Source organism: Phaethon aethereus, assembly GCF_964289735.1.
Source record: "Phaethon aethereus genome assembly, chromosome: 15".
NCBI lineage: Eukaryota > Metazoa > Chordata > Aves > Phaethontiformes > Phaethontidae > Phaethon > Phaethon aethereus.
The window spans coordinates 1,620,305-1,632,780 of record NC_138591.1 but is presented as its reverse complement, the minus strand read 5'-3'; the positions used below and the strand labels follow the sequence as shown (position 1 = coordinate 1,632,780).

The window sequence follows — 12,476 nt, the reverse complement described above, 5'->3', positions numbered from 1 at the left end:
ATCTCTGGCCAACGTCACTTTGTTCATTTCAGTGGCTCTCTACTTGCAGTCACCTCCTCTGGGAGGACAGGGAACTTTTTTTTTTTGCTGTGAAGTAGGTGAGAAGGGATGCTGACCAATGGCTTCACCAGCTCAGTGCTTTTGTAACGGTCCTCTTCCAGAAAATCACCCAGCAATAATGAGCCAGCCTCTACAACTGCTCTACAGAGGGTTGGTCGGGAGCCAAGATATTTTCCAATGGAAACTCTTCTCCAAGGGAATCACCCTGCATCGTATTTCAGATGAGTGCTTTGTTTTGTTTCAGGAAATAGGAGAAGACTTCTTTTTAATTGTGCTATGCTTAGGTGCAAGGGCAGTTTTGTGACATAAATTGCTGAGGAGTCACTATATGGCCTGCTGGAATCATTTATGAGACCGGAATGGGAGCAGCTCTGCTAACATCCCAAAGGCAAGTGCCCATATTCCAAGCTTATGCTTTTGCAGGATTGCTTGGACCACATGCAGGTCTCGGGTAAGAGCCGTCTCTTTGCCGTGTCTGCACTGTGCCTAAGCTATGAGATCCCATACAGCAACACAAAATATTAAAGGTGCCAGGTGATTGCTCTTTCCATATCCAAACTCTTCCTTTTGCAAACTCACTCTTTCCAGAAGGCTTTCCAACCCTTTTCATCTGGGAAGGGGTGAAACACCACTCTCTGCCGAGGGCGAGCCCCACACTCCAGGCAGCACAGTGCTGATGCACAGGCTCAAGCAGAGCGCAGACCCTTTCACAAGGTCTCCACAAAGCTCCTGTGCAAGCCTCTGTCTGTGGGTGACAAGGCAAGACACTGTCCCAAAAACCCTGTCCCACTTCTTTTTCTGAGAAGAATGCAGCTTAAACAGAGGTGTCCGAGGGAGTAAAAAGCATAGCTAAGTGGAGGGAATGTGGCTGCAAGACTTTTCTCACAGACTCTCTATTCTGTAGCCCATGGCGGTTTCCAACTGTTCTCTCAGCTCTCTAAGCCCCCAGAGTCGAAATGTGGCAGATACACTCTGCTGGGAGCATGCGTCGCAGGATGGGGCCCATGATTATTCCTCTTATCACCTCACAGACTGCCTGGCACTGGCTGAAGAGTGTAGCTCAGACGGTTCTCTCTGCTCTCAGCTACGCAGCCTCTGCATGTGAAAGCTATTAAGCAACAGCACAGGAGCAACCCACGAGGCAAAACCGGTGAACGTTCCCATACTGACAGCACACCGGTCCCCGCTGCCAGGAAGACACCGAGACACCCGGGTGCCAGCGCTGGGCTGCACGCAGGTGCTGACCAGGAGCCATGCGCGTCCCCTCGAAGTTAACGCTTGAGTGGCCAGCTCTCCTGACAGCTCCGTGAACAGCACGCAGCTACTGGCGAGCCGAGGAGCCCCGTACACAATCCAGGGCCCGTGTGGCAGCACTGATGTCCCGCTGCTGGAAACATGGCATATGGGAGCATCAGCAGTGGAGACTGGAACTGAAACATCTGTTTTTTCCGAGCCACAGATGGAAAGGCTAAGCTGTATTCTACCCCTAAAATACAACCAGCACAGCTGTGACGCAAGCACATGAGTGGAGAAGTACAAAAATTTCCACTTCTGGAGTGCTTTTTCAAGCAACACGAGGTTGCCCTACAATAATAAATACACAAAAAGGAACGATCGTAGGGTTTTTTCAGCTATTGGGGGGACCCACGTGCTCACATCACTGCCACACAGTAAAAGAATACGTGCCTTCAACTCACAGCTCTGTCTTCACAGCGTGTTCCCACGACCCACCAGCTCACCACCTTGGGTCTGTTTGCAGCGCAGCAAGAATCCCTGACAGGACTAGACACGGATGCTCTCACTAACCTGACCTAAACCCAAATCTGCGTGCTCCAGGCCCGACTCTCTCCACCCCTTCCTGAGGCGTGGCTTTGAGAGAGAAACTAACAACTTTGGCCAACACAATTTGTCTGGGCTCTCGCTTTCCCAGGCTTAGCTGTTCCTCGGGTTCCTCCCTCAGGAGGACTCAACCCACACCCTAGATCCTCTTTTTAGAGAGCCACTCCCACCTCTCCCTGACCATGAAGTATTTGCTGTAGCGGAACCTATTTAACCCATTCCCAGCAGGATCCGTGCCCCGTGACCGAGCAGGGAAAGGTGTTTACAGAATCCCACACAAGCCCCCACACCAGGGAGAGGAGGGGAGGCTTCGCGGCCTGTCTCAACCAAAGCTGCAGGGAAAACTGCTCTTTTGCTTCTGGATCTGCAGAAGTCCTCCTCCCGGCCAGCGGAGCCCCGAGCAGCACGATCCTGCGGGACCCAGGGCTGAGGTACTGCTGTTGCAACGGAGTTGTGAAGAGGCCGGCGCTGGGCACCCACATGTACCATCAGCGACGTCTGTCCAAGGAGGTGGGCACAGGCTCTAGCCAGGGCTACCAACTCCACCCTGGAAATCTCCATTCCAAACCAGCCATTAGACCTCATGACTTCATCACAGACATGCAAAATAGTACTGCACAGAGCCAAATGTGTTTCTTGATACAAGGAGCTGTCTGCATAGGCGGGCAGAATACAAGTTACTCAGCTGTCGCTAGAAGAAGAAAGGGGATGGTATGGTGTCCGGGTACAATTTCAAATGACTAGGAACAGACTGGCTTGGATCCAGAATTCATGTCACTACAGATCGTCCCGCAGGCTCGTCAAAAGCAAGAGCTGCTACAGACTGTGCTGTCAGCGTGAGTACAGCCTTCTGATGATGCTCAAGAGCATACGCCAGCGTGACAGCAGCGGGCAGAGAGAGCCCCATCGCCTCCCAACACCGCGCTGCCGGAGGGCAGCCCCGGGCCCCAGGCTGGAGGTGAAGCAGGGCCACACGGTTAACACACATGCACCACGATCGAAAAACGCCGTAGGTGGAGATGCATTACCACAAAGCGAACATCGTCATTTCCTTCCATCAAGTACTGTTACCCAAGCGGCGTCTCACACTCTCTTAACATGGGTTGCTAATTAGATTAAAAATGACACTGGATTAAACAGAATAACACAAGACTGTATGCCACATCTGAAACTTCATCTCCGATCTCAGCTTGTTAAAGTTTTTACTAGGCCTGATGCCAGGAAGCCAGAGGGACTCGTTCCTAACCTGAGGGGAACTATTTTTACTGCCAGACGGGCAGAAACAGCCGACTGAAGAATATTATGCTTTGATTATCTCTGTTTAAATCCAGTGGTAGCACATCATCAAAATGTATGCAACCTTTTGGGGGAAAGGGAGGAGTTGGAAAGTGAGGACAGAATCTGTTTATTGGTCATGGTTCCTATAATGTACCACAAATGCTACAGATGGTCAACTTGCATGTTGTTGATGCTCTTCCTGATGATAGGTTATCCCTTAAAAAAATGGGAATGGCTGTAATCACATGTTTTTTGCTTTTTGTGCTCTTTGCAAAGCAAAAACTAACATTATATTTCAATTCGACTTTTTTAGTTTCGGCGAACAGAGATGCCAACTTAGCTTCAGTGTCTAAGTAAACAACAGTCCTTCAATACGAAAAACGAGCTAATTGTTTCCTGCAAAGGCAGGTTACGGAATAAGGGCCGGGGAGGTCTGACTTGAAGCCCTCACCCTCCTGTTGGGACAGGCAGCGACCTTCGGCAGAGCACGTTCGGGTAGGTGGCAGAAGCCGCAAGCGGAGCGCGGTCGGTAGCTCTGCAGCCCGGCAGTCGCTGCAGCTTTCCAGCCTTTAAGCCTGATCTCAGCAAAGCCTGGAGAGAAAGGTGGGCTGATGCGGGATGAGGGAAGGGTGGGCGGATGTGGGGTAGCAGCCACTCCTCCCGAACAGCAGTACCGCCGCAAGTGCAGCCCATGAGCGGAGCTGCCAACTTTCCACTGTGGAAGAGGCAGAATTTTTCTCTTTGAGCCTGACAGCGACTGCCTAAATCATGCTGTTGGCTGTGGAGGGGCTTTTTCACAAGTGCCATGTGCCCCACACTCTCTCGAGCACTCTCCTCATGGTAAGAGCAAGCAGCTCTGTCTGTGCAGCTCCCAGCCCGCTCCACCCCGGCAGCGGAAAGCACGTTTTTGCTCCTGAGCTGTCCTTCTTCACCCCCGCTTACTTTCTTACTCACTCACTACAACTCAGAGAAACACCTGGGGACACACGGGGTAAATAAGAGACAAGATGCAAAATCAATCTGAAATGATCAATCAAAGGACAACAAAGCTTGAAAAAATGGAGAAAGGATGACGGAGAAACACATTACGGAAACCGCAGCACGACAAGAGATAAAACAAGGAATTCCATTAAGTGGCAAACAGGGAGAGAAGCATTAAGAAACCATATAAGCCTGTTTCACCCTACCTTCTGATCGAGTGATTTTCTTTTTAAAACCCCTTTTGTGAGAGCAGAATAAAGGCAGCTGGGTGAAACATGAGACAGACCTGGCAGGGGCTTTCCAGCAAGAGAACAGCAGGATCGGGCCCACACTTTCACTCCAACAGGGAAAAAGCCACACGCAGAAAGGCACCACCAGTGAACTTAAAAACTGCAGGACGTACTGGGAAAAACCAGTCCCAACAGTACATGGTAAAAAATACATCAGATGTCAGAGGAACCCCAAAAGATGAGGTGAGCAGAGGTGCGGTCTTCCTTTCTACTAACGCCTGACACAGGTCAGGAGCGGGCATTCGGACAGCAGGTCTTCACTCTGCCCAGTGGGGCTCTGCGATCTGGAGCTACAGTTTCGTAATGTGTGGATTTCTGTCACTACCAGGGTTTGTAGGTTTGGCTGCACTGAATTGCAAATCGCAAAATCTTTAAACGCTGCACCAACACCAAGGAAGCGAGACACCTTGATGCTACTCCGGATTATTTAATTGCGACTTTTGCCACGGAACAGGGATGCCTTCAAACGCCACCTCTCCGGGGGATGCCTTTTCTTATCTAGCAGGACGTTTTTGTTAGTACATTTTTAAACACCACCAAAAAAAAAAAAACCCAAGTTTTACTTTTAAAAAGGGCAAGTTTCTCAGTCGTGGGAACGGCACTCAAATTTCTCTGAAGCTTTAGGAAGGAGCACAATAAACAACCCAGACCTCCTGCTCGAGTCGTTGCTGTACTGGCATTATGGTGACACTTCACTAACGCCAGAGACCATTATGCTCTGACAGCATAGTACAGAATTGCCTCCTTGTTTGGTGCTTAAACTATAGTTACATGTTCCTGATGTGATTGGTCCCTTCCACAGACTGAATGAAGCTCGTCTGCAAAATATTTATCTAGCACCTCATTTGGGCCTTTCCCCCCCCAAAAAAAAATTCTTACAAAAGAGAAACACAGCCTTGTTTTCGCTGGGGATATGGCTTCTTGTAAGAATGACATTCCAGGCTGTTCAAGTTTTTTCTAGGAACAGAAGTAAAGGTATTTTGCCTTTGTGGACTGGACACTACTGTACAGACACTCCACTGCTTGTGGTTTTACCTGAATTGGATTTTACTTTTAATTGGATTCCCCCCCCCGCCCCGATAACTTTTGAAGACACCTTGAGCCTTGAAAAGGCTTTTACTGCATCATGTAACAATACCAAAATCTACTGATCGCTGCCAACTCTTGAAATTTAAAGTATCACAGACTGTAGGTCCCTGAATCATAAAATCTGTTTATTTTAGGAAGGTGAAGTCACCGACTAGGCAGCATAACCCCAGGGATCTCTGCCAAATCCACAAAAAAACCTCGCTAGGTTTTGGATTAAAATTATGACCCCCAAATCTGCAAAGCTTCTGCTTCTGCAGGAGTGTGGTGATAGCAGAGCTCCTCTGATATTTTCACCTTCTCCTTCTTACCCATCCACAAGTAGTATTTCACATTAATGAAGGAAAAATAAGGGAGTTTCAACTCTAGTCTCATAAATTGAGACTCTAATCTCCACTTCAAAAGTACTACAATACTAAAGATGTGTGAGAAATAGTCAATATTTGCAAGGGAAAGTCAGAAAGTCTTTATGAGGTTTACTTCCAGTTGAGGAATGAAAGAAGTGATACCAGCTCATGAAACAGCTAAGTCTCAAAGTAAATGCGAACAAAATCCAGTAGCCCTGAAAGCAGAGAACTTGAAAAGAGATCAGATCAGAGCATTTCTCAGATGGAGAAACTCCGAAGTGCAAATGCTGCCACTTGAAGCGTGTTGCTCTCGACGTATAGTTTTTATGTTGCGCACTGCAGATTATTTGGAAAAACAGACTTGCTCTTGATTCCAGCCAGACTTTGCGTTACACTTCAAGAACCCAACTCTGGCAGTGGGAGGGGGCCAATATTCCCATTCTGTCTGCCTGGAGATTGCTTCCAGCTAGGTATGTAGCGTCTGCAAGCAGCAGAGCTTATTTCCTTAGTGATTCTTTGGATGGGGCATTTCTTCTGTAATCCTAGTAACAGTGCTGCCGAAGCTGGCATGAATTTTTTCAAAGTTGCTACGTCTGTAACGTCAGACACAAGAGGAATTCATTTCCTAAGCCGTACTTCTATAGCTAGAGGTAGGGTATCACAAGTCCCTGAGTGCAACTGCTAGCACACGCGCCTGCTGCAGGATCGGGAGCTTCAGCGTTGGTAATTTTCTGAACTCGGCCTTCTTAAAGGCTGTTTTTGTTTCAGACTAATAAAAAAAGTTTTGTTGAGATATTAAAAAAATGCTTTCCTCTAATGAGAGAATAGACAGCAAATCATTAAAAGCATTATTTACTTTATCTGTCAGTGTTCAATAAAGGGAACACAAAAGGCATAGACAAAACCGCTTGCATAACTTCACTGCGCCATGAGCCAGAGTCCCTCTCATCCCGACCGACAGGAATCTGTAAATCTTTCATGGTTGTAATGACAACGTAAGTACACATGCCTTCTTTCCCATCATCAGGAGGTCAGCGAGGGCAGTAAACTTCTCCCCCAAGGAAACCCGTGTGCCACAGCAGACGGCTTCAGCACATCTTATACCAGTCATCAGAGTATTACCAGCACACGCTTTTTCAGCTGAGTTGTGACTGTACGCACAAGATGATCTGCTGGCTGACAAAGACGACTCTACAGTCTGAATTCCAAAGACAATCATCCCTCGGCAGAGCAAAGCTCTTCTCCTCACCACGCTGCTCTCAGCAGTGCTGTAAACAAACATTTCTCCATCGAAATCAGAGGAAGATGTCAGTAACACTATCCTGCCGTTTCAGTCCATTTGCTTTAGCAGATTTCCCCTTCCCACATTCCGGGCACTTTGTTTTATTGACCTGCAAGAGCTTTATGTCCAACTTCAATTTGTCATTGCACAATAGGATCTAATCCAAAACGTTCTGGGAGCTTTTACAACTCAACGCCTCTGAACAACAATAATATAAACAGTCCCGAACACTTACTACCGAATTTAATAATCCTAGAAACACACTGTAATAACCCCAAATCCTTAAAAAGCCAAATGAGGGACTTATCATCACAGTCTTCAGAAGGCTGCTCTACAAGTGACCAGCAAAGTGCTGGCACGTTCCACCTCTGTCGCAACGGCACACTCAGTCTCCAGAGCTGCAGATCCCCATGCCTAACTGAACAACAGATAACGCAATGTCAGAAACCCCTTAATAAAAATCAGTTTTTCCCAGTTAGGGACTTTCTACAACAAACAATGGCTAGTTTGTTCGGAAAAATCTAAACGTATCTTGTAAGAAAACAGTTGGAAAACACCTTGTCTGCTGGATTTAGAGATGTGCACATTTTCCTGAAGTTAGTCTAGATACATCTCGCCAATCTATAACGTAATGCTTACCGTGGTACTTCACAACTTCTGCAGTCTCGCTTAATCTATACTGCCACTAAAAAGTGGAAACTTTGTTAAGACTATCCAAATAGAAAAGCAGACCCTTAACTTGTTGAAATACCAGTAGAAATTAGTTCATATGAGATTTTTCTACTGTGCCGGGCCCCACGTCATCTCTCCTACATGAATCACTTGATGCTTTTGTCTCCTCAAGAACAGACACGTTGCTCTCTAAGGAAAACAATTTTAGGTTCAAAATTAAATTTTAAAAACCCCACTTTTCCCCTAAGTCTGTTTTTTGAATTATACAGTAACTTTAAAGTGACTGAGCGTACGGACCATTCTAACACCCCTCCAAGAAACACACCTTTCTCACTGATTTTCCCAAAACAACAAAATCAGCATCAGGACACAAACACAACTGCCATCTCGCATCCTAGCGCTTTCGTGGAGCAAGTTTTATTTGAACTTGCTGAGTCTTTTGGATTTGCTGTTAACAGCAGAGTGTTGTTTAAACCACATCCAACTGCTCATTTCCCGACACCATCCTCCTCCTGCCATTTCCCACAGAACCTCACAAATCAAACTGGGGGCACAAAACCTCCTGCCACTCCAGCACAGCAGCCCCCCGGCCCTCTTTAAGGTACCCACCGGATGCGTTATCCCAGGGTTTGCTCAAGGTACCTGCCAGGGTGCCTCTGACCTCGCAGGACGGCTCTATCTAGCGTGCCCCGCTGGCTGCTTGGCAAGACACGAGCAGCGTTCAAGATGGCCCGGTCCGGAGGGAATCCTGAAAACACTTCTCCGGGTGCGGAGCGTGTCCCCACGGCCGTGACCTCCGGGGACTACCAGCCCAGCCACGCTAGCCCTACCCCAGCTGAAGCTACCGGGCCCGAGCAGCGCTGCCAGGCTGGGCCGGAGACTTCGCACACTGAAACCGTTTTCCCTTTTGCTTCTCTTGGGCCACTTCTGCCCAGGTCTGACCCCGCAGCTCTCCGAGGTGGCCCCATGGTTGTCCCTGCTGTCAGGCGTCCCGTCTCCATCACGGCCCAACGCAAAACAGCGCTCAAGGAAGCACTCGAGGACAAACCCAGCCGCCGGCCCGCCGAGCTGAGGGGCTCGCCCCACAGCAGAGCCGGCCGCCGCCCCGGGCCCGCCGAGCTGAGGGGCTCGCCCCACCGCAGAGCCGCCCGCCGCCCCGGGCCCGCCGCGCCCCGCCGTACTCACAGCACCGTGGCGGCGGGAGGGATGCCGGCCCCCGGGCGCTCCATCCCGCGGGCTGAGCAGTTGACGAGGCAGGCGGGGCCGGCGCAGGTACAGTCGGCGGCGCAGGGCTGGCAGGCGGGGGCCGGGGTCGCCCGGGCCGCCGCCAGCCCCCCGCACAGCAGGGAGCAGAGCAGGCACCAGCCCGAGAGGGGCAGCCGCGCCGCGGGGACGCCATGTTTGCGCTGTGATCCAGTGTCTCCATTTCCAAAAGGCATCTCTCCCTACGGGCATGGCATGGCCCCGGCCCGCCGCTCCCCCGGCCGGCCGGCCGGGCCCGGCCGCGCCCCAGCTCCGCCGCGCCGCTCCGCGCCGCTCCGCGCCCGTCCGCACCGCCCGCTTCAGCGCCCGCCCGGCATGGCGGCCTCCCCCGCAGGGCTGGCGGTGCGCGCTGCTCGGCGGCGGCGCCCGGCCCGGCCCGGCCCGGCCCGCTGGGCTCCCGCTCCGCCGCGCTGACAGCCCCGGCCCGGCGCCGCTCGGCTCTGCGCTCCGCCCGGGCCGCGGCCGCCGCCTCCCCCGCTCCGCCTCCCGCCCGGCGGAAACCCGGCGCCGCTCCAGCCCCGCCGCCCGCCCCGGCCGCCCCCGCCGCGCGGCCGCCCCCGGCCGGCCCCGGGCGGCGGCGAGGGCCGGGCCGAGGGGAGCGCTCCGCTCCCGGGCGCGGCGGGGCTCCCGGGCCCGGGGCACATGCGGCCCCCTCGGCCCCTGCTCGCAAGGGGGGCAGGGGCGTTCTTAGGGGCAAGGGGATCCCGGAGGTAGGGGGATCCCGGGGGGCGGGGGCGTCCCAGGGGCAGGGGGATCCCGGGGGTAAGCATGTCCCGGGGGCAGGAGGGTCCCGGGGAGCAGGGGGATCGCGGGGGGCAGGGGGATCCTGGGGGGAAGCATCTCAGAAACCAGAAGGGGCGGGCAGCGGAGCACGGAGCTCTGCTGGGTGGGTGCCTTGGTTGTCTCAAAATGACGGGGGGAGCTCTCCCTCCTGCCCACGGGGGTGATGGGCAGGGGGGAGCACGAGCACTCATCTGCACCCTCCCCGATGGCTTTGGGCGCTCAGCTCCGGCCACTGGTGCCCATTCCTGCGGCTGCTGCAAGCCTGTTGCATCCAGCAGGAGCTGCAGGGTACGGGGTATGTTACAGGCATGCAGCACAGCAGGGCATTTGGGTATCCTGGAGAGAGGCAAAGAACAAGGACGGTACTTTTCAGTGCGGTTTTTCAATGCTAACCGTGGCAAAGCCGTCAGGTTGCAGTGTCGCTCGCACCTTGCGTTGGCCCGGGGCACCAGCCATGGTTCAGCCCGGACCAGGCCTGGTGAGGTCAATCCTGTCACCATCTGACGGCTCCTGGGGGATCCGATGGTTCCTCAGGGGTCTGACCAGGTTCTCATCTCCCCAAAACCAAACCCAGCCCCATTCGGAAGCGGTGGAGCAGGAGGTGGGATACCTGATAATTTTACAGCAACCCATATTTGTAAGTGTTTAATAAGTGCCAGGTGTGAGGTATGTGTGGGACACGGCCCCCACCATCAGCCAAGGGGAGGATACAAGGAAGCTCAAATAAAACATGGAAGAAGTTGCTTTTGAACTTGCTCCGTGCCAGATCACTTACTCTGCAAACCAGAGCCAGAGGTTCCTGTCCAGCCGAGCGGGGATTTCTCACCAAAAAGACAGCAAATGTGTCTGTGTGTGGTGGGAGAGGTGAAAGCCTGGTGCCAGGCGAGCTGCTGGCGGCCGCCTGACCCCCAGAAAGATGGAGGAGTTTTGTGGGGAAGCAGTGGACCGGTGACCGTGCCCGATGCTTCCCTGCCATGAGTGGCCTGGGAAGGGACATTTGAGGGGCATGGACCCAAAGCCAGAGCGGGAAATCCTGCATGTCCTCCGGAGAGCTGCTGTTCCGCTCAGCAGGGGCTGGTATCTAACGTGCCAACCAAAGGCACTTTCTGAGATTTGCCGATCCGGACAAAACTTTCAGCTGGGTTTTTGCTAAATGAGAACAAAAGCATCTTGCTCTTTGTTGATGTGATTCCATTAATTCTTGCAGCCATTCACCCTTTAAAATATTCATATGTAACACTGAAGTTCAGTGCAGCAAACCACTCCAGCTCAGCCTTGGTGCCAAGCGTGCAAGTGCCCACGGGAGTTCCCGGGACTGCCCACGTGCGAAACTGGAGCCGCGGTCGGTTCAATCGTGGCTGTTGCAGCAGTTACTGTCTTTACAAAATCCTTTAGAAGTGCTGGCTGGCAAGCACCTCTGTGAGACAGGCTGCTCCATGGCTGTACCAGCGAGGCACCCACCTGCAGAGAGGTTGCACCCCTCGAACGGACAGCCACCCCGATGCCGGGGTGAGGGACATTTTGTACTTGTCCAAAGCAGGTTGCACAGCCATGCAGGGCTGCCTTCTGTCCAGAGCTCCCACCACCCCTCGGGGCTGCACCCCTTGCCTCCGCCGGCTTTTGCCGCTCCCCCGTGCGTCCCCCAGCGCGCTGCAGCGCTCCGACTTGAGCGTGCTGGGGAGCTGCCGTCCCGACAGCCTACAGCAGGCATTGTGTCAGTGGGGCCCTGTCAACTGGCGGGCTCAGGAAATCTGCCTGGCAGCTTTCAAGGGAGAAACCACAACAAAAATGGGTGGGAGAGAGCCATGCTAGTTGTCCGCGGGCGTCCAAAGAGTGCAAGCAGCAGGGAGCCAGAACAATTGTTCTGGGTGGTACCAGACGAACGACGGGAGCCTCGGAGCCTACTACCCCCCCGTTCATCTTCTGAGAATAGACCTGGGGGAGAGGAGGGCCATGGGGGCACGTTCGCCTCTCTCGGTGGCTGCCCTTGCCTAAACCTTGTCTCTCTGTCAGTGCAAAACGCCCTCGCTGGAGTCGTCCCACGTGCAGATGCCTGCGTGCGTGCACTCGCTTTGGGGCCAGGTCACGGGTTTTTGCCATGCGCTGCATGATGGCTGCTGTGGTCCTGCACACCCCAGCTCCTGCAAGCAGGCGAAACACGGGCATCTTTCCTTTGCCTGCAAGAAAATAGCTGGTTGTTGCTGAGCTCCCTCCACCTCGGGCACAGAGTAACCTTTGAAAGCCCAGGAAAAGGGAGGACGATTAGCCAAGGGTGACAGTCGGTTTGGTTTTTAATCATGTAGGATTTTCGAAGCCACTTGGGATTTCGGGCACACAGGAGTCTCTAGGGAGCAAGGGACTGACCCGCGAGCACGGGGTGTAGATCCACTGCGGGCTGTGAAGCCTTCGTTACAGCTCCAGAGCTGCTCACCGCCTCCCTGCTCCGCCACGTGTGCTTGATCCAGGGCGCTCCCGATCCAACAAAGTCCGTAAGCACCTGTATGGTTTTAGGTATGTGTATTATCCCGCTGAAACCAACGGAGTGACAGTGGTTTACATCGGTTGGGGCTCTGGCGTTCTTTATCCAAATGCTCT

At 52.9% G+C, this 12,476-nt stretch overlaps 1 protein-coding gene across 1 annotated transcript in view; it reads right to left on the bottom strand.

Annotated features, from left to right (window-relative positions):
- Positions 1–9,274, bottom strand: part of PKD1 (polycystin 1, transient receptor potential channel interacting) — a gene marked incomplete at both ends in the record, with an annotated part of 95,900 nt that extends 86,626 nt beyond the window's left edge. The window contains one exon of the mRNA XM_082006882.1: positions 9,021–9,274. Within this exon, the coding sequence (XP_081863008.1) occupies positions 9,021–9,274 (254 nt within the window). The remainder of the gene's footprint in view (positions 1–9,020) is intronic.
- Positions 9,275–12,476: the final 3,202 nt, after the last annotated feature.